This window comes from Acromyrmex echinatior, chromosome 9, assembly GCF_024713525.1.
Source record: "Acromyrmex echinatior isolate Ae372 chromosome 9, ASM2471352v2, whole genome shotgun sequence".
NCBI classification, from domain to species: Eukaryota; Metazoa; Arthropoda; class Insecta; order Hymenoptera; family Formicidae; genus Acromyrmex; species Acromyrmex echinatior.
In genome coordinates this window covers 2,608,281-2,635,188 of record NC_141860.1, presented here as the reverse complement: position 1 = coordinate 2,635,188, position 26,908 = coordinate 2,608,281, and the positions used below count along the sequence as shown (strand labels likewise).

The 26,908-nt window shown below is 36.6% G+C and overlaps 1 protein-coding gene across 4 annotated transcripts in view; it reads right to left on the bottom strand.

The window, feature by feature from the left end:
* foxo (forkhead box, sub-group O) overlaps nucleotides 1-26,908 on the bottom strand; it is a 176,102-nt gene that overhangs the window by 40,546 nt on the left and 108,648 nt on the right. For 2 of the 4 annotated variants that reach the window (XR_015546182.1, XR_015546181.1), the window contains exons 2-7: nucleotides 17,235-17,359; nucleotides 16,937-17,134; nucleotides 16,255-16,373; nucleotides 15,841-16,091; nucleotides 14,386-14,808; nucleotides 13,334-13,664 (exon numbers count right to left, since the gene is read on the bottom strand). Coding sequence is in view for 1 of the 4 variants with exons in the window: in XM_087409569.1 (XP_087265695.1) it covers nucleotides 13,440-13,664; nucleotides 14,386-14,808; nucleotides 15,841-16,091; nucleotides 16,255-16,373; nucleotides 16,937-17,134; nucleotides 17,235-17,359 (1,341 nt within the window). In the remaining 3 variants the exon portion in view is untranslated. Of the gene's footprint in view, nucleotides 1-703; nucleotides 13,665-14,385; nucleotides 14,809-15,840; nucleotides 16,092-16,254; nucleotides 16,374-16,936; nucleotides 17,135-17,234; nucleotides 17,360-26,908 lie in introns of those variants that run through there. The other 2 variants (XR_015546183.1, XM_087409569.1) reach the window with 2 other exon arrangements.

Genomic DNA, 26,908 nt, shown 5'->3' with positions numbered 1-26,908 from the left:
AAATACGCCGGCGGATATATTTACCCTAAAATTTTAATCAACCGTTCAGCCCGACAATAGCGAGAGCGTACCAGTCACAAATATTTACGCACGTCAAGTGTAGACACATTCAGAACGCACGCGGCCGGCTGGATATCAAAAATAAATAAAATATCGGGTCCGGGAACATTTTTATTAAAACGCCGCAGCGTTTTATCGCTCGAAATTATCGTCGCCGACATCTCTCTATTCCCACTGCTGGAGAACTGACTGGCACGGTTAAAAGCTCTCCGATAACGAAGGCGCATTTTAAGTTAGTTCTCGCCTCTTGTGAAACCAACCGTACGTACAACTTTCTTGTGTAACCATACACAGATGGAAAAATTTATATATACAAAAATCTACGCATATCGATCTAGGAGTATAGATGACACATACGCGATTATATACATGCGCGCGCGTATCGCACGCATACACGTGCGTGTAAACAATGTGAATTATAGAATACGCACGCGTACCACAGATATTCTTTTGGACGACGTTTCTCCTTGACTGAGGAGTCGAACATTGACAGCGTCACGAGCATTACGCAAGCAAAGTGCGTAGGCCAAGGCGCCATGGCGTGATATCTAACGGGTGTCCGTTTATGAGTTAAACGAACGATCGACGAAACGTTCCTCAGTAAAGAAGAGACACATTATCATACTAATCGTACAGTTGTAAATTTTGTTTTTTTTTTCGCGCATTTCAATACTCTCACATGAACGTACAATTACCGAATTACGGGATAGAGTCTACAAATGTTGCAATTTGTAGGATATTCGCTCGTTGGAAGCACGTAAAGCGCGATGTCTATTTATCAAGTGTAAATTGAAACGCCATTTACGTAAGAATCTCGACGGCGATCGACGGCCGAAACGAGTAGTTTATGTAACAATCCGGAAAAAATAAAAAGATGTAATTAATTCATCGGAATTTCCTACAAGAAAAAGACATTCCACTGATATTGTGGAAAAAAGAGATACCATACAAAAGGAAAATGCTTGTAAACGGTCCCCGCTAATCGGAAGTACAAATCCCAAATCATAACTGTGAAATGTAGCTTCAGGAAAAATAAAAATGTCTAACTTAATTACGATTTGTTGCACTTTTTTCAAACTGATGATATTTACTTCTGTAAATTGTGATTTTCATCGATTTATAATAAAGAAATGTAGAAAATGAATAAGTAATGAATTAAAAAATGATTGATTTAAAATTCAGATATTTTTTTCACCAAATTCTGTTTTATGGAATACACAAAGCAGATTGTTCTTATGATAGCCTGTAATATTTTATGCTTTGTTTAATTCAATTTATTGATTATATAATTATATATATATAACTATGTTTTTTTAACTGAAATTTAAAATTCCATTAAGCTTGGAATTCTTAAAAATGAGTCTAATAGAATTAATTCTGGTACAGTTTTCAATATTGATTTAATTTCTGCTCGCGACACACATACGCGAAATTATGTAATGAAAGGCGTAAGAGTATTAAAAAGCAGCCGGGCGGTTATCGATGCGTGACATCGAGACCTATCACGGTCTACTTAGCGACGTCGGTCGTTGTAAAATCAATTAAACCACTCTTAACCGTGATTTTTCCTTATTTCCTCCCGTTTTACCCGTCCGACCCACTGTGTGATCATCGGACAGTCGCGTTCAATTGCTCTTGCCGCATTATAGAATCAATTTTTCATCAAGTTAGGTCACCATAAATATAGTCATCGATTATAAATATTTTCTGCACGTTTAAAGAATTAGAAGGAAGAATCACAAGTTTATTTCACATATAATATTACTCATAATATTACTTTTCTCTCGCAAAAAAAAAAAAAAAAAAATTAAAAAACAGTTCATGATAGAAAAAGAGATCAACAGAAAATACACTATTATTAGAAATTATACTATTAATGCATAAGAAATAGTATATAGGATATTCCATTATCGCGAATCTGTTTAATCGCTATATCGCTTATAGATATTTACTAAAGGAGAAGAAAAACGACAGTTTTTATTGAGATATCGATAACTACGAAATTATTCTGTGTAGAAAATTTTAACTGTGTAGAATATATATATATATTACGAGAGGGAAAGAAAAAGGAAAGGTCGAGACTTACGCCGCGCGATTTATGGATCGTGCGCACAATTACGACTGAAACGCGGTAGACAGGTTTATTGCAAACGGCCAGTCGACCAATCGGAGCGCGCGTACGAGAGGCGTGCGTAAACGTCGCAGTTCGATTAGAATTTCTAATGGGGCACGCTACAGTATGTGCGCCCATGTGCGCCTACAACGCATCAGAAACGCGACGTGTGGCTGTCTATTGCTTGATCGTGTCGGATATAAATATTGCTCGCAAATTCCGCGAGTATTTTTCACTAACTTTTCCGCGTAGGCATCACTGTCGAGGGCTCACTTTCATGTCATTAAAAAAATCTTATAGAGATGATTCGTTGCGCTAATTTCAATATTTTCCCTATTACTCTTCGAAGAAAACGAATCTAATCCATAATTTGAAGGTAAAGGTTCCAAATTTACTGCCAATGCTGAAAATGCTACAGTTTACGTTACGTGTAATACAGATTTTCAATACATGTAGTCAATTTTGGAACATAGCCATAGAAAACTGGAATCTGCTACTAAAAACTGATTCGCTAAAAATTCTATTGCTATTAGAATGCAAGTGTTCGATATTTAAATTTCTTTTATTTCTCTGAGTGTATTTATTTTAAAATTAAACTGGAAACAAGATAATTTTTATATTATACACGCGCGCGCAAACACACACTCACGTACACACATCGTTCTCAATTTATTTTTTTTTATACAGACACTTTAATTACCTTGATGAGCTTTGATTTTTAGGAAGAAGTTAAGTTAAGTTTAAGAAAACACAATTTAAAATTTATTAATCGCTCAGATTTGATTTCTTTTCACACTGGATAACATTTATAAATTTTCTTTGTGGACGATTTTGCAACTAATCCAATTATCTAATTTTAAACTAAATTATAAATTTCTCAGTTTTAACTATTCAAAAGGAAGAAATTTCCTAAGAAAATGTTAAATACATTATCCCTTGAAATGTTGAAAGGGTTGGACACGAGAGCACAGAAGGATGCCAGAAGGATGCCAGAAGGGGAATGAGAGGAAGGGCGTCTTATCGACGCGTTCGTACGAAACATAGGACAGGCAAGCCGCATAATGAGAATAAATGCCTAACGGCTAAGGACAGCCAGCTCGGAGTGTTCGATCCTGAATAATTCATCGGAAACGCACGCTCGATTAGGCAAGACCGCAAGCCCGGTTACCCCCACCTAGAAGCGTCGCACGTCGGTTGGCGCCCTTCTTCGTGCTTCAACCCCCGCAGACCAGCCGACGTTATAGTTACATCATTACACTTACGAAGGGCTGAGAACTAGGGATATTCAGATCGTCGTCAGGCATCATTCCTTAACATGTGAAATCAAATGGAAAAGAATTATAATCCCAACATCACGATTTGTCACTTTCATCAAGAAAGAAAAATCAAGGAAAAAAGAAGCAAATAGAAGAAGTTTTACTAGAAGGAGTACTAGATAGTAATTACATGATAATTTATTTCTGGAAATTTCTGATCTTTCTTAATTTTAATTTGACATTATTATCTTTTGTGTGAAAGTAATTAAATAATTTAGTTAGCTGCAATTTCCAGAAAATCAACTCTTAGCAAACGTGAATTTCCTTCTAATTAATTTTGTTTCCTTCGTTCGAGTATATTTGATGACCGCAAAAAAATTTGTTGCGATTAAAATATCTTGCAATGTTTAATTTGTTAAAATAAAATTATGCGGAAATATAAAAAAATTAATTGCAGAATGGAATTTTGAAAATTATCGAAAATCTGCATCGGTAAATTTTACATTATTTATGATATTTTCTCTATATTATTTTTTCTTAGGACAAGGTCAGTAACAGTAATATAAGTGCGGTAATTGGCTACGGAAAGGAGAATTGCTGGAGACACGCGATAGTCAATTTCATGTCAATTCACAAGAAAAAGAGTTGACTTGAAAAAGGATTACGTTGACGATTCATTTATAAAAAAAATCATGCTGCAATATACTTTTTAACCGAAGCGAGCGTGTCAAGCAATAATTAGAATCACGTCGTATTGACGACGCATGCAACAAAATATGCTGTGTTATGCGTGCGAATATTTTTTATGAATTTTTTTTTCGTTAGATATTTCCATAATCCAGGGCTGAAAATTAAAAATTAAATTAAATTCCATATACATATATAACGCCTCCTATTATTCCATCCATATAATTTACGCAAAGTTACTTTTATAAACAGATACATCTCTTTAATTCTCATCTATAATTTATGAGTCCTTAGTTTTTAATTGAGATAATTATTTTACACAGAAATCTCTGTAAATAAAAATTTATATCTTTGCGTAGAAAACATTTTTCTTTTATGGAAAACAATGATTTTGAAAACTGTAATCAATATAACTTTTCACATCATGTGAAAAAAACATCATTTTATAACGAAACGTCATGAAACAAATCAAAGAACAATATGTCGGATTATTAGCATTTTGTTGGTGAATAAATTTGCAAAATACCGAGAGAGAGAGAGAGAGAGAGAGAGAGAGAGAATCTGTTTAAGAAGTAACTCGCGTCTCACTAATTATATCCCGCCTCACCTCTCTCCTCGCGATTATTCCTGATTAAGAGCAAAAGCTGAACGTCTCGAGATACCCGCGGGTCATTCCTAATTTCCTGTAAGTCGGTATGCCGTTATTGATCGGCATATGCCGTTACGACATATGCAGTCGCGTATGTCTGCTCGACGTGCTCGATGTGTGCACGAAGGAGAAGCTGCGATTCTATTTATGCAATCGCTGCGTTCCGTCCCGTCTAGCGATCTTTTGGTTTCTCGCGTCATTCGCCCCTTTCCTCCATGTCGGCAACATCGCAACATTTCTGCTCAAAGGAATGTACACTCGGCAGTATTTCTTATTGGCATTAACGGAGGAAACGTCGAGGCCGCCTATCTCGAGTGTACCGAGGCACTCTTACGAGTTTCACGGGAGCAAGTACGAAAGAGACGAAATGACCAGAACTGCTCGTATCGCGATGTTAAACGGAGAAGCGTACGACCTGCGGAACGGACAGCGAGTCATGTCAGACCATCGGCGGCATGTCGGTCAAATATGCCAATTTACGTGCATTCCGAAGTTCGCGCACATCGGTTGAAGTTTGCGCTCTTCGAGTTTCTCAAATTGGATAAGTTGTTGGCCGAAATGTGGAAAAGTACATCACATACAGTCTTAATCCGTCTTGTGCCTCGTCGTGATAAAGCTTCTTTTAAGGAAGACATTTTGGAACCGACGTTTTGGAACCTAAACGAAAAGTTGACAAAAAGTGTTGTTGCGATTCCGTTGTAACCCGTGGTAACGTAGAATGAAGGACGTACCGCGGTTTTCTAGAGTAAGAACCGGATCGAACGTTTGATCGATGGATCGGGAGAGCGATGCTCGCGTCGAATCGCAGGTTCCATAGAAAAGTAGGTTAAGAAGTCTCAAGAAGCGTTAGGCCTCTTTTATGTATACGCTTTTTACGATGTCGTCGTTACGGCAGTCGTTCACGGCAGTCTGAAGCTCGTCTATGGATCGATTTATATACATTCGAATGACGAATGCCATAGTAATCCTTTTCTCTGTACTTTCGTAAAATATATAATAGAAAAGTTTTGCCGATATGTTATAACGATGCAAGTATAAATTGTAAGAAACTATAAATTAATTGCGAGAATAGGAAGAGAGTTACTTTTAACACTATACTTACTTTTTATACCGTTACTTTTTTATAATAATGATTTGGTAATGATTCTACTTTTCATGTAAAGCCGGGATGGTAGCAATAACGCCAGGGTTGGAAAAGTCACTTTTGAAAAGTGTGTGCGTGTATCTCGTCACTTTACTCGTTACGTAACCAATAAAAGTGTAATGCATTATTAATGCATCACTTTTACTCATTAGGGCACGAATAAAGTAACGAGTTACTTTTTTAAATGAATAACGCGCGTAATGGTAACAAATTATTTTTCAAAATGAATTTTTTAATTCTGATTATCATTACGTTTATAAAAAATTATAAAATCATTATACTAAATCGTTCTTATAAAAAAAAAATAAACAGTAATGACGATGACGTTGCAAGTAACATGTTACTTATGATTCATGATTATCTCAAATCTATCGATTTATCAAAAATATTTCATAGATCATATCTGTGAGATGCTTCTTTGATAAAAATTATCAGTTATCTGTATAATAAATAACAGAAAGAACGACACGGATTAGAGTAATCTCCGATTTAAAAGAAAATTCTCTTATCACACATAATTGTCTCTCTCCAAATCGTTTAAGGGATCTTTCATTTATAATCTCTTCTTTATGTCATAAAGTTGTTATAAGTTTCGTTTGATCAACTTGTTTAACTTTATGCGACCGTAACTCAACCTAAATACTTCAACGCAGGCGCTATCCAATTGCATTCAAAACTACATTTGTCCTTCCGAGAAAACGAATAAACGAAACTTTCCAAAAGTGGAACACTGGCCAAGAACGATTCATCTTAAATTTCGCAGTCAACGAGACGTATCGTCGCTGCTTTTATATTCATCCCTACATCAACCAGAGCGGTGACACTAACGGCGATCTCGCGCGCGGCCTATAACCGTGTCACCCCTGCCGGTTTTCCCGGTAACATTGGCGATTCTAAACGTATAGTTCAATTCATTTCTAGGTCAGGGGAGATTAATTGGCCATAACGAAGAGTATTGTTGTATTATGATAATAATGTATCCCTTTGCCAGTTTACAGTAATGGTAATTAAGGGCAAAGTTTAATTGCTAAAGTATGTACTTGAGAAAATCACGTGTAAGCTCAAAAACGCGGTAATATATAGATAGATTGCAATTCGTGTAATTGAAGTATATATATATATATATTTTTTTTTAATTATAAAAAGTACAAAAGAAAGAAAAAGGAAAGAGATATAAATTATACAATAATACTAAAGGAAATATAAAGACATATTTTATTCGATAATACAAGAAGATTTTTATTTATTAATATTTTATTTGGATAAGATTATAACGATCAAAAGTTTGACAGAAAATAAATAATTACACCATATACCATATATATCTTTTCATTTTTAAGATACATTCTCTGAGATCGTAGGTAGTACAAAAGGGTTGAGCCTTGACCCAGAAAGAAAACTCGAGCCCTTTTCATCGAGTGACGTCGACTCGTACGTTCCACTGAGGGAATACACGTGGATGCACGTGTAACTTTTCTCAATATAAAGTACTGAGGTCGAGCAAATTATAAACGCCAGTTTATGATTTAGAACCTTTTGAATTTTAAGTCACTGCACGCATTTGTGCATAGACGCGAAAAATCGGTTGAAAAATTATGAAATTGTGCTTATATTTTCCTTTGGCATTATAATTTGTATACTTTTATATTTTTTCTTCTTCCTTTATTAATCTTTTTAGAATAGTGTGTGTGTGTGTGTGTGTGTGTATGTGTGTGTGTGTGTGTGTGTGTGTATCTATACATGAAGTGCAATCTGTCACAGTGGAAGATTCTTGGACATGGATTCTTCTTAATGGAAAGTTATTATACTATCATACAAATATTCATTATAGTTAATTAAAATTTTTTTAAATATCAAACATCATTTTTAGTTAAATTACAATTGCCTAATGCCCATTTCTATCAATGTAGATTAATTTTAACTTCAATCTTCATCTTTTTCTAATTCTTAGAACTAATTGAGTCAAGATTAAAATTAAACTACATTGGTAGAAACATACATCTTGATAATGAAAAATATAAATATCTTAACTTTAATTTTATATTTTATCAAGTATCTGCAGTTTATTTTAACTAAAAAATGTAATAAAATGACCCTGAATATAAGATAGTAATGCGTTAGCTCGAGGATTAAATGCTCACAAGCTCTTTTGCTTACTAATATAAGATTGGCGATGATCCAGCAGTACTCGAAACTTTAATAAACCAACCATTTGGCATCCAATTACGTCAGTCATCGTCTGCAAAATGTAATTAATTTTTGACACGTGTGGTGCATCTCTTGTTATAATCAATTCATCAAAATCGCAGCTAACCATTAAATCATTAAATGAAGTTTGAGCATTTTGTTCTCTACTAATCACTTCTATACATTCTATAATATATGTATATTAAATTGTATTATTTATGTTAGACTATTTTTAACACAACGTATTTTTATTAATTTTTAACAGATCCAATTACAATTTTTCTGTATTTTTCAATTATTTGATATATTTTTAGATGTAAAAATATCGACGACATATAATATTGATCACTTTGAAAATTCGATTTCAAGTTGCTCAACATTAAATTTCTTTTATTATACTTATTGATAGTATATCTTTTTTAATTATGAAAAAACATATATTGGAAAAATGCATATTAAAATAAAGGAACCGATTATATTTATCTTTTTTTGTAATGCAATAAGTTTCTCATTTTAACGATGAAAACCTTAAATAAAGTAAATTTAATATTCATCATTTCCGAATTCCTTTAAGATAAAAATTGTTCTCATTCACGTACAAAAATAGCAACCTTTCGTCACGAATGACTAAACCTTGACCTACAAAGCTGAAGTCTTTTTAATAGAAAACTTTGATGTATTTGTCGTCCTAAACCGACCTATGGTCTCTCTCCGTGGTCGATAGAAAATTGAGCATTCATCAGCCTCCATCGTCGATAGGTGCGTGCCCGGGTATGGAAGAAGAAGGTGTGCGCTCAGAAACGCTGAAGTGGGGCAAAAGGGAACCACTTAGCCGAAACTGCAGGAGTCTGGGAGTCAGCAGCTATTCGGCAGACGTCACTGGCGCCAGCGGACTACCTTAAAGCCCGGCCACCCCCTGGCCGCCTCCATTCGCCCCTGCCACCGACAATCTCATTCCCCAAAAGCGTCGCAAGAATTATAAAGTTGGTGAAGGAGAGAAGAGAAAGAGGCGGAGAAGGGGACAGGAGAAAGAAAAGACTTCTTCCCTTGCCACCCAACCTTGTCAGGCAAGCGACTCGTCCTCTCTCATTCCGCAACCTACATGTTCTCTACCTCGATCTATCGTTGCATCCCTTGGTCTTCCCCCTATCTGCCCACTTTGTTCCTATTCTTCGCCCCTTCTGGCTGCCTCTTTCCCTCGCGTCTCTCTCTCTCTCTCTCTCTCTCTCCTCGATGCTTTTTTGTTTTAACTTGGAAGTTTTCGCGAAGGAACTGATCGGGGACGAGCGAGTTGCGAGTTTCGAATTTCGACCGCGAGTTTACGAGCGGCACAGATCCGAAAATCTGTTCTCCATTAGCGCGACGCCGACCGGAAGTCGTTCAATTAGAGTCATGTACCGTGTGATCTCGAAATAATCCGGCGCTCGAGAGACTCCATTGTTATTTCGGACGACAAAAGTTTTGCCGAGCGCGCTCTCGTTTAATGAGGGACGCTTCTCGTAGTTTCGCAGTTTCCGCTCCATGGCCGAGACTACTCTCGCGAGTAGTTTTACAGGGTGATGACGAGATAAGGCCGGACTCTCCTTATTCCTTTATCGTTGCGCTCGATAAAATGGAGCGATTCTCGGATTATCACGTTATCAACCTTCTTCTCGTTATCCGTTGCCTGAGAAGAAATGGCGTTCCGTCATTGTGTTAGATATAGAAAATAGAATAGAAATTTTCATCTACACTCTTGATTTACAATTAGATAGGATTAACTTGATTATACATATAAAACAAATACGTTTTAGGACAAAGTACTAATTATCACCGATCAAATCCCAGACTCCATGCTCAATAGATTTATTTCTGCTACCGCCTTAGGTGGAATTTTACCCCGTAAAAATGATTGAAAATATTTTCTCAAGCGATAGGAGAAATTTTTCCGTGCTGTACAAAGAATTACTGCGGAATTTTTCCTGTCACCGTCACGGCAGCACCACCGCACCGCCGCCGCGTTGAAACGTCCGTGCCTCGGAGCGCGTTTCTTACGCGTCGCGTTGCGCTTCGCTCGTTGCGGCGGTATCGGTTTTATCCAAACCCTCGAATTTATACCCTTTCCGCCAGACGGTAAATGGATATACAGTTGGACCAAAAAAAAAAAAGAGATAGAGCGAGAAAGAGAGCAGGGAGAGAAGAGAGAGGAAACAAAAAGACATCGATCCCCCTCGGAACTAACGGAGATCGGCGTGCATGCCGGTTTCATACGCACAACAAACTACTGGAACGGCCGGAGGCGTTAATATACCGGGGCGTAAGCCCGGGGGCGGTATTTTTTCGCCGCTCGCGCGCGTTCGCTGCTCTGAAAAATATTTTTCTGAAAGCTAATATCTCTCTCGGGCCGATATTCCGCCGTGTAAATAATATCCGCGCCCGTAGGGACAACAAAGTAGGCTGTCATGTGAGTGCAATCGCCAAAAGAGGTTGTCCGGGGAAAAAAAATGAGCCGTTAGCGTGGCCAAACGCTCGCATCATTTTTTCTTGCTGTCTGCTTGCCTACTTGCCGCTTTGCGCTTTGCTTCCACCCGAACGATGATATGCAAGATCAAGAAAAATCGACGAAAACGGGATTAGCATCGTTGACCATCGTATGAAAATGTCGTAGTGAAAGTATGAGGGTGAGTGAATGCGCTTGCATTTTCAACCCTGTACAATTATTCTGTTTTACTAATTTTATCTACTTCTCTTTCATTTAGACTTATTATATTTTAGAGGGGAAAGAGAGAGAACACATTTTCACAAAAGTTTACCCTTCTTTTGATCTTGTTAATCTCTAATTATTTATAATATAAAATAGTTAATCCTTAACTATTTTATATTATTTTATGTCATTGTTAAAAAGAGACAAAAATGTAATGTCGCAGCGATTTGCGAATCATTACGTACATATTTGTGAATGAATCGTGTGTGGATTCATTCATGATTACGATTCTCGATGTTTCTTTCTGTAACACTCGAAAAACATTATTACGTCGATCATGCAACTGCGCAGATTGCAAGAGGAAGCCAATATCCAGCCAGTTGCAATTGGCCGCCGGAAAGCACACGCTAGAACGCGATTATCAGCACATGATTAATATCGTCGATCGTTTATCCATGTATTCATATGGCATTTTTATCTCCATTAGTGCGACAACGACAATGACGATCACGACGAGGACAGCGATGAAATGATAGGATAAAGATATAATTACATGGCACTGCATGTATTAAAGATTAAAAGACAACCGGCAGCGAAGTGGAAGTTATTTTAGTCGCTTTATTGCGACACACTAATAGCAAAAATGATTTTCTCTCTGAGAATTCACGTTACATTTCTATATCATCTTCATCCTCTTTCTCTTTCGTTATTGAAAGAGAGAAAGCAAAACTTGAAAAAGGAAATCGGCGTAAAAAACGTTAAAAAAAAATATTTTAATTTTTATCGCAAGTTTTATGCACGCAGAGCACTCGGTTGCAGAAAGAGACAGATCGCAAAATCCGGATGCGATTACTGTATAATGTCATTTCGTGTAAATTATCCAAGATCGCTGCAAAATGACGTGAATATTTCAGATATAAACGTATATAACTTTAGAAAATAATGTAGAAGCGATTATCGTCTCGTAAGCGCGTGAATAGTCGAGCCATTCGTAAATTGTACTCTTCGGCTTGATTAAAACAATTTTTTTCCCCTTAATTTTAAAACAGTTTTTTTTTTCTAATGTATGAATCGTAGGTATTGAAAATATAGATACACTTTTGACATGTATTTTCTATGTATCAATTTTATTTCCAGAAAATCAATTTTTCCGATTACACTTTTATACAGTTTGTGTGTAACATATATCTTGTAACATATATCTTTCTTCTAAATACTAAGAATTAGGCTACTCTTATTTCAGAAGTATCGTCTATTAATTATATTATCAACACAACAATACATTATTCGAGCTATGGACTGATCCATCAATTAGGCACATTGTTTCTTATCTACTATGAAATTTACTTTCGGGCATAAATACATTATGGAACATCTATACATTAGAGAACTCGCGTTTTTTTTTTCCGCTAAACGCGTAACAATATTCGGGCCTCGAGAGAAAATCGAGGCCCTGCGCAAGTGTTTTTTCGCGAATGCATAATTGTTGGACGCTCCGCTTCTTCGTTAAACAAAATGCGACTGTTTTCGTGTGATCGCGATCAGCAATATTGTGTTAAGGCTTTCCATAAAATTCGCGGCCCGCGGCGATGTAATTGTTATCGCGTCCAAGTCAATAGCGATTTCGCACAAAACACCGTCGGAACACGAGTTGCCGCTATATGAATGTGTCGGCACGTACGAAATGGCGGAAGGCGGGGGACGGAGGCACAAAACGTCGAAGCGATTTATTAAATACCATACGGCTGAGCACTGTTATGACACGAGTATGCAAATATTATTTTGCGTGCACGAGGGGGCAATCAATGACCTGCTCTCTCTCTGCTCTCCATTCCCTCTTGCATCCGCCGGATATCTTCCTCCCTTCATAGTTAGTTCCATGATCGAAAACGCGACGTGCGAGAAAGTTCGCGAAAGATCCTGCTCGAACTTCCGGATGATTAATCAGCCACGCGAGAATGATATATCGATTCGCGGACTCTAACATCTAACAGATGGATGACATAGATTTACGTCTTTCCTTTATTTCACGATTACGTAATGCATTTAAGTGAAGCTATTACCATGGGATAGAAATTAATCTAGAAATTAATCCGAATTCTTTTGTTTTCACGAAAATCGACAAAAGTACAATAGAACGAATTATATTATACGATGAAGTTATTATTGACCATTTAGTCTAAATGTGAAATAATCATTAATTATATCATAATGGCGAATTCTTTTTTATCATTAGCTTCAGAGGTAAACAAGTGATAAATATAAAATAAGTGATACTCTTTTAAAAAATCTTACATAGATGATTTTACGTGGAGTATCTATCTAAATTAAATTCTACTTAAATCTATTATCACCGAATATAGTTCAAATCTATAATTCTTTTTTAATTTTTCCCTAAGAAATAAGAACGAACTTTTTACCGCGTCGAAATACAAACGATGACCAACGATTGCACTGTTTAATCTATATTGATATTTCATCTTGATATATGATAATTGTGATTACGAGCGTTAACGTTGAAAATCAAGAGATTTGAGAAATTGAAGAAACTCACCGATGAGCTGCCCTTCGGTCGTCCCGCAGAAGTTATCCAGCGATCCGTCGGACAACATCGGCATCGGCAAGGACGATGGGGGTGTCGAGGGCAGGGGGGTTAACTGCTAGTGAACCCACGAAGGGGTCGCGGCGGGGGTTGCCGCATTCGTGCTTACGTAGACGCCCGGTGCGTTGCCAGTCGTCGTGCCGATTACGACGCCGGTGTTCTGGGAAACGACGCCGCCATTCTGGCCAACGACGTTGCCGTCACTGACCTGCACGGTGCCCATCACTCCCTGCTGGAAGTTAAAATCCAGCGTGCCACCCATCGACAATTCATGCCTAATTACCTGCAATTTACATATTGCACGTTTATACGTATATTTTACGAAGCAATATTCCCTCTCTTGTAGCAATCCTTATCCGGTAATATGAATTTATTATATTCCTTATTTTAAACTGAAATTATTTTCTAAAATTATTGTCCAACAGTAGCTACGAAATTTTTGTCTTCACTGTATAGAAAGTAAATATATAGTTAAATGCGTATAGAAGAGCTTATAATTTCTTAACAATTAATAAGATTTGATAAATAAAATAAATTTTCCAGATAAGGATTAACACAGTACTTTATATGTCAATCGAAATATGCAGATTTTATGTAACGTCAAAGATCAACTGAAAAGCTCTTTGTATCTAATATTATTTTTTATAAAAAAATTATATTTAATTTAGACTCTCAGAGACTGTTCGTGGTACGCAAAAAAATGATTTCTTCAATTTGTTGATTTTTAGAAACTTAGTGACAGCATTAGTACACTGAAAAAAAAGTTATATCAACAGCAATATTTTAATTACAAATAAAATTTGTTAATTCAATCATACTATTAATGAAACAAATGCTCTTGTTTCAATAAAATTTTATTTGTTTCATTAATACTGTTATTGAATTGACAAGATTATTTTTCAATTAAAATAATGCTGTTAATACAATATCATATTTTTCTCATGTAATAACAGATGTAGGTCTGATAAAATCAGTAGTAACGGGCGGAGCATAATCAGACTTACTTCCTCAACGTTGCAGTCGAAGCCGCCGTGCATTGCCTCGATGTTGATGTTAAGGTCATCGAGGGCGGAATGATTGAGCGCACCCATCAGCTGGCCCATCATGGTGCTGGCTGTGGCAGGGCAGGGTGTCGGCGTGTTAGGTGGACTGGGACCAGCTGGTCCAGTTTGTGCTGGCTGATGTTGTGGCTGATGTGGCTGTTGCTGTTGTTGTTGTTGTTGCTGCTGCTGCTGCTGCTGCTGTTGCTGCTGCTGCTGCTGCTGCTGCTGCTGCTGCTGCTGCTGCTGCTGCTGCTGTTGACGCTGTTGCGTCTGAATCATGTATTGTAGCGTTTGCTGTTGATTGCTGCCCAGCGTCGTAGGACTAGGCTCGCTCTGCTGATACGACGGTGACATGCCGGACGGTGACATGCCGGGACTCAGGTTCTAATTTGTGAATTGATGAAAAGAGAGTGCAATGAAGACAAAAGCGTGATCGCGACGATCTGTATTTGTATACAATTTGTTATGTAACTTGTTACATAAATACAAATGTTATTGATTAATAATGATTTATAAATAAAATATAAATATATTTGTATAACTATATTTCTGAAACTGTATATTGTGAAATATAGTATTATTTATCTTTTTCCTTATACAAATATTAGTTTTCTATATTAGTCGTCTTATTCTTTACATTTTTCTGGAATTTTATTAAAAACGTAACGAATCCAGGGAAATTGAAGATTTCATATTTTAATCTATTCTAGGATAAATACATGAACTTTGTTAATACAGGTACAATAAATATATCGCGTAGCGCGCGCGATAAAACGATTAATATAAATAAAAGTAAGTAAATTTTTGCATAATTTAATCTTAGCAAATTTAATCTCATGAATTAAACAATTAGGCAGGTTGTTCTGAATTTAGCTCGAATGTGTTTGTATTTGTGCCGTTATCGAAAATACGTTCCAATACAATTCCATAAGCGTATGATGCTTTTTTAAGCCAGTTTCAATAATAAAATGTAAATAAGCTTCCATCTCTCGCACCATCGCAAATCTTTTCACACAAGACAACAAAAATATTGTTGTGAAAATATCGGCCTCGTGGAAAATAACGAGCTCAGTTTCTATAAAGAAAAGATTCCTCGGCTCCTTCGATATTAATTTTCCGATTAGGTCACGATTGATCTTAAGAAATAATTAATTTTGAAAAGTGATATTGATTCAGCTTTTCGGTCGTCATGATTAACACGTCATTGAGGGTCTTTTTCTATAAGCCACGTATAGATGTTACAGAGTACACTTTGTACGTTTGTGTATGTATTTGTGTAAAACATACATCGCGATCCTTATTGATTTTGCAACATTGCCAGGCCGAACATGCGCAACATAAAAACGCTGACGTCCTCCTTTGTGGGAGAGTTGTGGTATCCTCGCGCGAAAAATTCGCCAAAAATTTTAGACTCACCATTTGACAGGCGCACGGCTGCAGACCGTGAATCGGACATCTTTGCTGATTGGCCGATTGCGGAGTAGGTGGCAGGCCATAAGATGCGGATGACGAGGTGCGTAGGCCGTTATTTCTCTGATACTGCGCTTCGTAATAAGGTGGCGGCGGGCCCGTTTGCTGTTGGTGACCGGCCGACGGTGATGTCTGGTACATTTGGTAGGGTTCCAGTTTCATTGTATCGGCCAAGTTGCCTGCTAGGATCGTATCTGCTATCAAATACGATGCACGTATTAATCGTTTTATTAGATATATGTGAGATGGATATGAACTAGATTTTTATAATATATATTAAAGACAAATCCTAAAACCAATCAAGAAAGCAAAGAAAGATGAAAAGCAGAGAAGAAGGTGAAATCATTGTTAGATATGTACCTAATTGTTGATCGGGACTATAAGAAGACGCGTAGGTTGGTGTCCAATCTGGTTCCCCGAGAACCGCTGGGATAGGACTCAATCGGCCACAGGAGGAAGCGTTACTCGAGGCGCGAGGACTTGAATAACACAAATAATTAATTACTTAATCTGAAGAAGACGCTTTAAATTTCTTCTCGAAATTTGTAACTAATATCTTTCTAATTTTGCATGTGTATAATAAAGATCTCTTTATAATACAAATGTATGCATGCGCCACGCATGTATACATTTATATAGTAATATATCTAACTATATACTATACTATACGTTTGATCATATATTGCCAAACGATTAAATTCACTATTTTTCTGTAGCTAATATCTGCAAACTTCAAATTCTCTCGAAATTAAAAAGAGATCGATTTGGTCAGTTTTGATATCACTCGATTCATATCAACTGTTATGACATTCCATTAAAAACGAACATATAATTTGAAACAGTTTTTCGACTGTAAATCTTCATGTTTTGTAAATTTTAATCTCGGTCGCCCGCAATTCGCCGGCTCACGTAAAGGAACACGGCCGCTCTCGCGCCATCACGTCGCTGGGCTTGTCTTAGCGCCGAGATACTACCGTGTGTGTGTGTGCGTGTCTCCAGATAATTTATTTTTTCAAAGAAAAATATTAAAGCTCTATCGTACCGGAAGTCAGAGGAAAGCTGGAATCCGCTGGCAGGTGGCAGGGGACTATCCGGAAACAGGTCCAGACCTTCTCCGACGCTGCTGCTGGGACTGGACGTTGGTTCGGCCAGCAGCCCGCCGTTCCTCAGAGCCTCGGCGATCTTCTTCGAGCGGCCACGTCGTTTCTCTAGACTGCCGGTGCTCTCCATAGTAGTAGCTCTGCGCCACAAACACAATACACACGGTACTCTTGACAGTTCGAGGTCAAGAGAAATAAAAAAACGGAAAGAGAGGCAAATTGCCGACAATCTGGACTTACCTACGACGGGCGGATTTACCCGGCTTGGCGTCGCGATTGATCATCCACCAGGAACTTTTGCCGGTTCCTTCATTCTGTACCCGCATGAACCTACTGTGCAGCGACAAGTTGTGACGTATAGAATTCTGTAAACAAAGAATAACGTGATTTGTACAATAAAATAACTACGCGAGAGAGAGAGAAAGAGAGAGAATGTCTTGTTAGTAAATATATAATTCACTAGTCTGCTAATTTACATTTTGATATTATTGCCTGTGCGAACGTAATCGTTTCCCGTAATAGTATTTTAAGTGCATGTTGAATGCAAATCCGTTTTTTAAATTTCACGTCACAATTTCGAGAAAAATGACAATGACAATTTTTGAAGATTTTCGTGACGTTAAGTACTGGTAGCAAATTTTTTTCTAAATTTCATTAATGCTACGAAAGTAATTTTTAAAATGCATTTTGTTTCGATGTGATTTTTCGTTTTCGAGACGTAACAATGTAAATATAATCACATTGTAATTTCGTCGCTTTTTTATTTAGTAGGATACGATTATATTATTAATTACTTTCCATAACATTAAAATAAAATAAAGTGCCTTTGTATTACATGAAAAAGAGTTCTTTTAAAATTGCTATATCTCGAAAAATAAAACGAAAGATCATATCGACATAAAACAAAATGCAAAAGCTAAAAGTTGACACCTTTGTGGAATTAAGAAAATTAAAAACAAAATTTATTGTACTTAATGTTATAAAAATTTTCACAATTATCTTTTTCTTTCTTGGCGTCATTTTTTTCAAAATTGTGACGTATCAGCAAATTTTGAAAAATTCGGATTCGTTCAGCGGGTAAAAATATTATATTTCAAAACAATTAAAATTGTTAAAACAATTTTTTTATCGTAAACTAGATAATTGATTTCGTTATCTTACATTGTTTTGCAAATGAAAATTAATAAAATATAATCGACTAATCTCTGTATTGTAGAATAATAAAAAAGCAATTTTAATGCTATAAGACAGTATCGTAACAATAATACATCTGTAAATCGATTAAGATCGTGTCTGAATTTTTTCCTGATCGTCCGAATTTTTCCACTGCAAACTTATAAGCGCTTTTCTGCATAAATTATAAAAACTACCTTGTTTGATATATATATATCATAGTTTCTATCTTTTCGTACCCGCGTACGATAATATACGTAAAGAAGTACAAGAATGCAGGACAAATCACGAAAAAATCAATTCGTGAGAAGTGAATCATAGAAGCCGCGCTTTATACAGTTTTCCGTTGTCCCTCCTGCCTTCTTCATTAGGCAAATTGAATCAGCTATAGGAGCCGGATCTTCCGACAAATTTCGGAAAGCTTCTACTGTAATACGTGAATATCCGTGTCGCGAAGCGATAACAATTTTCTTTCGTCTTCATCTTCCGATGTAGGAGTCGGCGAGACGAGCGCGCGTCGAAGGATGCTTTCAGACGAAATACATACACGCGGAAGACGGCGTGATAAATAAAAATGGCTTCTTTAAAACGGCCGTTATATCGCGAACGAGACAGGCGGAAGTTGACGCGAAGTACTTCGAAGAAGTTTCTTAAACTCGCGCCACGACGTTTTATCGTTTCGTTAAGTCGCCCTTCTAAAACAGAGTCGCAGATTGTTAGCCTTTAAATGTGGACAGAAATAATCATAAAAAACCGATTTTTTTCGAACGATATCATCATCGAGCACAAAGATTTTTTTGCCAAATCGTAAATATATCTTTTTTATTAGAATAATTTTTAATAAGAAATACTTTTGTTGTATTCGTTGATATACATACGAGTATATCTATAAGATCCATCTATGTATGAATACTTAATTTTTATAATGCTTTATGACATTTTGGCAAGTCATAAAATTGAAAGATATTTATCATCCAGCTGTTACGTTCAATTTACTTGGACGTCTGACATGTGCACCGGACGCTTTAACATCCAAAAATTTATAACGTGGAAATGTAAGCGATGTATTCTTTACTGCCAGAAAGAAATAGCTCGCCTTCATGACGCATATCGCGTTCGTTGCTTCCACCCACAACATGTCCCTTTCAATATCAATCCGCGAAAAAAGAGACCCACATCCATCGGATGATACGTAGCATATAAGTTACGCTTGTGTTGTTGATCCGACATAATACTGCAGTCCGAATGATCATATAACAGACAGAATAAAGCTTAACAGACCGGCACGAATCCTTCCCTTTGTTTCACCGTGCTGGTTTTCCGGCTGGTTTTGATAAACTCATCGAATTAGTAGTTGGTCACAAATGAGTTCCGCAATATAAATCTAAGCTCCTCGTTATTTTTATCACGGCTTAGTACTTGCCCGCCTTTATTGCCCAACACTCTTTTCAAAACTTGACCGATCGTCTCGCCGGACTTCTGAATATCCGGAAAGACGAAAGTATTTATCGACAAGTTGGAAAAGCTGTCGGGGGGTATCGCGCCGACGGGATACTTTTACGATCGCCAGCGCCAGACTCCTTTCGCCTTTAACCCCCGCGTGAGAGACTCGCGCTCGAGGGACAGACTACCCCTTCGATGAGACGATCAGCCATTTCAGTCGTGCAATCGCGGACTATACGGCGGGAGTTTATAACCCCATCATCTACCCGCCTTTATCGGTGCTATGCTTCGGAGATGGAGACATTTTCGGCGCCACCGTTCTGATTTTTCCATCCGAGCTTTTGCGAGGGATTACGCTGACAGATACGTAAAATTGTAACGTTTTATAAAGCAATTCCATCTCGTTATGATACAAAGAACAATTTAATTTATCGAAATATTTACAAGAAAGCAACGTTATCCATTTGTGTGAAATAATTTTGCTATAATGCGTAATTATCTTACACATATTTAAGGGCGAATCTTTGGCAGAGATATTTAAGACGATAATATGTTTAGAAAAATCTCTTTGTAAATCTTTTTGTATTATCTAAATAAAATCTAAAATTTTAATTTATTAATACCTAGAAAGTTTCAAGATTTTAATAAAAACTAAAAAAGCTGAAAATCAGATAAAATATTGTATTCAACGTCGAGTAACACCGCCGCGATTCTTCTGATATTAATTAGAATTATATATGCAGAGCTACAACCAGAGCTTTTCACAGTCGATTAGCGTTTAATTAAATTTATCATTTGTATTCATAATGTAACTAGATGTTCTTTAGAGAAGGAGATGTTCTGTCGAGATTGCTCGACTGAGTTTTAAGATAGAGATCACTTTGTCGATCTTACATAAGGTAAGAGAGAGACTGTTGAACGAGTGTTCTCTCTCTTCGAATTCCGACTGCGATTCTCAGTTGCCGATAAAGTCCAGCACTTTCGTTCGAAATCTCTATAAACCGTGCGGAAACAACCTTCGTCAACTAAGAGCGAGGAGAACACGACGAAGATGGCCGTCGTTTAGATGAGGCAAGAGAAGAGCGGTTATCTCGCGTCCGAATGGACTGTATAACGTATGCAATATATGGAACATATATATATATATATATATATATATATGTATATATGTATATATGTGTACTCGTCGAGCTCTCGTAGTTGTACGATATTCGTTAACGCATCATGGACTAGCCAGAATACGCGTGATAAGGAATGCCGAAATCAGCGGAAAGATGAGATGTCGTCGAGCGCGATTACTCGTAAGTCTTTAATTCAAGGTCCCCAGGGCATAGAGCATCATGGGCAAACAACGGTAGCGATCAAGAAAAGCATTAAACGCGAATTTTATGTGTCTTTGAAATTTGTTAGACTATCTTATCTCTTGAAATAGAAGTACTAGGTACGATTTAATAAATAGCAAATCATAAAAATGTCGTCAACATTTAAGTCCGTGCAAAAGTGTAGTTTGCAAATGACACATAAGCAAGAATATGAATTTTTTAATATGTTGTATATATATCTATTATATTATAAAAAGAAATGATCTTTAAAAAAATGTGGCTGAAAAAAAGATATCAATAACTGATGTCGATCACGCTTATGTTTCATCAATATAATTATTTATTAGCACTACTGACATTTATATAATTTAATATGTGATAAAGAGCTCTAAACTTGTTAACCTGATAAAAGGCATTCTTATCGCGTTTTAGTCTGTGTGCATAATATCTACGGTGCATACTACGCGGTTGTGAAACGAGGACGGCATTCTTGCCGGCAATCAATTACATCTCGGTTTCGACAGATTGCAAATGGCCTTTCCGATACGAGGAAGGCGGAAACGAGCGGGCGATCACTCGTCACAGGGAATTTGCGATGATGATTGGCCAAGGAAAGGGACAGTTTGAATAATAAATCACAATCGTTAGGTAACTACAAGCACGGAAGCTTTAATTCTTAATGCGCGCGTGGAAAGAAAGAAACTAGGTCCGGTTTGAACGATTTGTCTCGATCGCCAAGCTTCGAGGATGCGCTTGCTCAATGATTCGACATGCACTCACATTTCGCGATCTGCATGCGTCATTTCGTACCATTGAACACACGGAAAAGAACAGGAAATCCTCGAAAGAAATTACACGAGAGAGCTACAAAAATAGGATTTTTTTTTTCTAATGTATTCCCATTTAAAAATTTCATTTTCAAATATAGAAAAGAGTATAAATTAGAACATAAAAATTTGATATAAAAAAATGTGAGGATGTGGGATAAAAATAAATATTATATCTTTTTTTATAAATTAATAATATAATATATTAAGATGATTCTTTAGTTCGAAATCGAGTTATCATAGAAATGCCTAATTTCTTTGTACCTTTTTTAAGTACCAAACTTGACAGGCGCAAAATTCTACGATTAACAATGAGAGAGAGAAAAAAATGTTGAAAATGTAACTTTAAAATATATCTATTAATGATACTAATATGTATCACATAACAGAAAAATTTTCAAATGCGACGAATTAATCTAAATTAAAATTAAAATACGTACAGTATAATACATTTTTAGACAAGTGTAAAAATATACGCATGATTCGATATTTATCCCTGTTTCAATTTGACTGTTTAACGTTTTACCTATGAAATATCATCGTATTGTAATGTAACAAAGTTTTTAATTCGTGCATACCAAAAAACAATTACAGATAGCGAATTGTTATAGATAGTATAATCGTGGAAGGAAACACAGTTCTACATCGATTTTGACGGACGCGGTTTTTATCTTGTCATGTATATCTTATGCTTCTGAAAGTATTCTTTCTTATCGGAAGGACGTGGATACCAAAGTTGCGGTTTGCGGCCAGGCTAAGACCGCGCGTGGGTTATCTCATACGATGATTTTCATCGTGTAAAAAAAAACTTTGTAATCAGACTCTCAAGATAATATTATTCTAACTTTACTGAGAATATACATAAAATAGAAATTGTCGTTTGATAGAATTGATTTTAAATATTTAATTTGAAAAGCGAAATTAAAATTATATATTAGCAGGATTAATTTTAAAAGTAAGATTCTGTCAATCAATGTGATCTGAAAAAAATTATTTAACGAAATATTTAAGATCAAAGTAAATCATATGCTTGTTACGTTTAATTATATCGAATACTGATTAATTTAATTACATTTTAACTTTTCTTTTACGAAGATAAAATGAATTTTGTTGAATGGGTATTTCCTAAAATTAGACAAAAGCATTTCTTTAGCGAGGCAATAGAGATTTTCCTTTGATGTCAGTTCTTAGAATACGGTGAACTCGAGTTCTGAACTTGCCTCAACATAATTTAACAAACGAATTGCAATGGAAATTTGAAATCTATGACTTCTTTGTTGAAAAGATCGTAATATGATTCATGTTTAATTTAATTAACTTTATAAATTAATAATGTAGTTAAATTACATACTGAAAATAAATTCTTTAAAAATTAGATCCGTTTTTGTAATGATCAACTGAAAAAAACAGCATCATTCATTTTTCAAGACTTTGATAATATTAATTTTAAAATTAACACGAAATTAAATTCGAATATACATTTTATTAAAAGACTGCTTTAAATTACTATTTTTTTAGAATTCTATAATTTTATGGGTTATTATACAATATGGGTCAACCTACCTCGACTTGATTTAATAAATCCTTTAAAAGAATAATCATATATCCATATTTACGAATAAATGCTGTCAATGCTAGTCGAAAATTTGGCAGCAGTTGTAAGCATAAAAGAGAAACGCAGTTCGCAAAAGAAGCGGTATCGTTTTACATCGATGACGACGTTTGTGCTCTCAGGTGATTAGATGGTGACCGAGAACCGATCACATTCAAGAAGACTGCCAACAAGACCATCCCACCAATCCGCGCGTGTCTCTCTCTCTCTCTCTCTCTCTCTCTCTCTCCCTCCCTCCCAATTTTTCTTTCTCTCTCGATATACATTAATTCAATTCCATTGACGAGTCCAATTTCGTAAAAAGCATTTGCCGAACGATCGAAGAAGGATCGAGTGTGCACTTGCTTATAGTCACACATATGTACACACATATACACCCACGCACCGCCTACCTGTATGCACTTTAGCCAGGGCACTCGTTTCATGCTGACGTAAAGGTGATCCGTTACAAGTCTTGGCGCAGCAAGACTTTGCTTTTACATCAAAAGGAGCTTTCATTTTTCTACTTTGTAATTATTCTTGAATCTCAAATGATGTCAATCTTTTTCTCTATGTACGTATTTATAAAATCTTATACATTAATTGAATGGAAAGAAATGTTATTTGTTTTTTTCGTTTGATCATGTTTCCCTATTCATTTTAATTATGCATTTCCAACATAATATTGCACACGTCTAGTTATCAAAAGCATAGTAATAGTACTATGATTGCTACATATGCAAATGTTGATATTATAATGATTTTCGATTACGTCGAAAATTTGTATTCATGTCGTCAGATAATTTCTCTTTGCTATGGAGGACAATAGCGTTAACGTCGCAATATCTTCTCGTCAGGGAACGCAAAAGTGGCAAATTGCGAAACGCACAAAATACTGCGACAACGAGGATTCGATTAATTCGCACAAAGACCGGCAGTCTCGAGCGTGTGAACGGTATAAAGTGGATTCTACCGTCCGAAAATTGCAAACACTCAAATCAGAAATCCAGATTGCCGACCAAACGCAACGAACGACGTACGAGCGCTCAATTTGGTCGGTGGTGAAGATGGTGAACCGGAAGAGAACCGAAGAAGGAGAGAACGAAGAAGATATCGAGATAGAGCGGCGAAGATCGGAAAAGCGAAACGATAGTTTCTGGGGCAAAGACGATGAGAAAGAGGGAGCGAGGGAGGATCTCCCGTAGGGAGGAGATATAAGGGAGAAACAGTGAGCCAATTCACTAATCCCGATTTCCGATCGCGTACATCCATTCGCGTATTTACGTTAACAGCTCCAATCAGTTTCCTCTCCATTTCCTTGCTGCGAGATAGAAGGAGAAAGCGAGGAAGGGTCGCCTCGTCTCGTCTCGCCTCGCAGACTCGCAGCGGGCAGCGAGCGATTCGCGATTCGGAGCCCTCAAGATCTTCTTTTGGAAAACTCATATTCGCATCAGTTTTCTATCGTACGAATCACGTAGTATGTATGTAAATGGCTTTCACTGCGTTTTCTTTAAACCAAATGTTAACACGACATTTCTCGACAATCAGTGAGAAACTGAAACTCATACTTTCGTATGAGTTAAAACGAAAAAAGTAACTTTTTCTTAAGTGAAATGGATGATCTCAGGATCGTAATTTTTAAATGAGATTTCGATATTTAATAAGAATTTGAATCGTAAAATTATAGTTATAGAAATAATTGATACTGAACAGAAAATATTTAAGAAAATTTTTCAGTTTTAATAATAGAGACATTTATAAATAAAAGCCTCTATTGAGAAAAATTCTTAAATGAGTTAATCTTTAATCCGTATTTTTAGCCGCTTTAATCTTTTGCAATGTAAAATAAATCCTTGAAATAATACGAAATGGCTCTTTCGAGTAAAACATCAAGAACAAAATTGCAATATTTAGAAGTTCCGTTGAAGCGTGCAATTTCTACTCTCTACGTCTCTTCTCGCTGCGATATCGACTTTCTCGGAACGAGGAAGACAGTCGTCTCGCGACGAGCTCTCGTAGGATTTAATCCGAAATACTCGCGGCCGTTCGTCTCTTCCGTCACTGTATATCATAAATTCAATTTCGTGATACCGCGATGGACACTATCGAAAAAAAGGCAGTCGATATTAACGTTTGCTATATTCCGACGATGCACTATCAATAAAGTCTGAGAAAAACTACCAATCTCGAAACGAAAACGAACGGCGGGAAGAAGAGGGTCCAACCCCTCTTCTGATATTCGTGGCATTTCCGTGCAGATAAAGAAATGCTATATTGTAATAGCCGAGAGAGCTGAAAAATTCTGAGAGATTCCACAGAGTCAGTGGCACATCTCTGGACTCTCTTTTTCTCCTTCCTCTTCTTCTTTCGATGGTAATAGATTCCTTTATCGACTCGGCCAGTCTAGACCATGCTCGGATCTCTTTATCGTGGTTGAAATATCGACAAATAGAAAAACGGGGTAGATATCCCAATCTGGGAAGTTTAGAAGTTTCCCGCGACATAGGTGCAGATAATTGATCGCTGCTTATTCTCTAAAGTTTCGCCTTTAGGCCGACAACTCTCGAAAATCTGAATGCATTGAGACCTTATCCACGAATTTTATCATAAATTGTAACTAAATGATCTATTTAATAATAATTTCCACTTATAATTAAATAACCTATATTATCTTAACATCCTTACTTGCGTTTCGACATATGAATAAAGTAAAAATTACAACAATTTTCAAGTTTACATTAGTCCACGAAAGTAAAAAGAACAAATATAGAATAAAATATAGATTAAAATAAACACCTAGATTACACAATTACTTAGTTGAGATTAAGATACGACAGAAAGATCCGCTTCGGAGTAATCTTTCCTGACGGTAACGGAAGGGTTAAAAATGTACCTAGAGACTTGTCCTTTGGATATGTACTTATACGATATAAGGAAAGGGACGATGTGATCGCAGAGGAACGGGAAAGGCTTTCGCTCAAATTAGATCCGGGAAATTCCCGGACTTGTGGGCGCGCTCGCGTCGATTTCGCCGCAATTTATACGTGGCAGTATTTTTGCGCAATTTGTGCCGGTTATGAGGACGTGGAAGCACGAGATGGTTCCACTGTGAAAAATATAGCGCAAATTTATCGCGGGAGACCTTCCGCGTCTTCCACTGTTCTGTATTCCTCTTTCTCTCTTCTTTCTCTCGTCGACGGAATATCCATTATTCGTCACTGTTGGCGTGACTGACCCAGGCTAAAGTTACGAGTCATTCCTTCAGAAATTATTCTTAACTTATAAACAGAAAGAGGGGAGAAACTGAAAAAATAGAGAGAGATAAAGAAAGGAAAGAGAGAGAAAGTGTGTATGTTATAAGTTTCTTTTAAATACAAATTTAAATGTAAATTGAAAGAAGTCTCGACCAATCAGTTTATTGTTAAGTTGAATCATTCTTAAATATACAGTTTTTATGCAGTTGATCTTAATTACGAGTTGTGATGTAACATAATTGCAAATTCAAACGAGGAATTTATTCGATCATCGAGTCGCTTTTCAGTTACTCGGATAACTTGC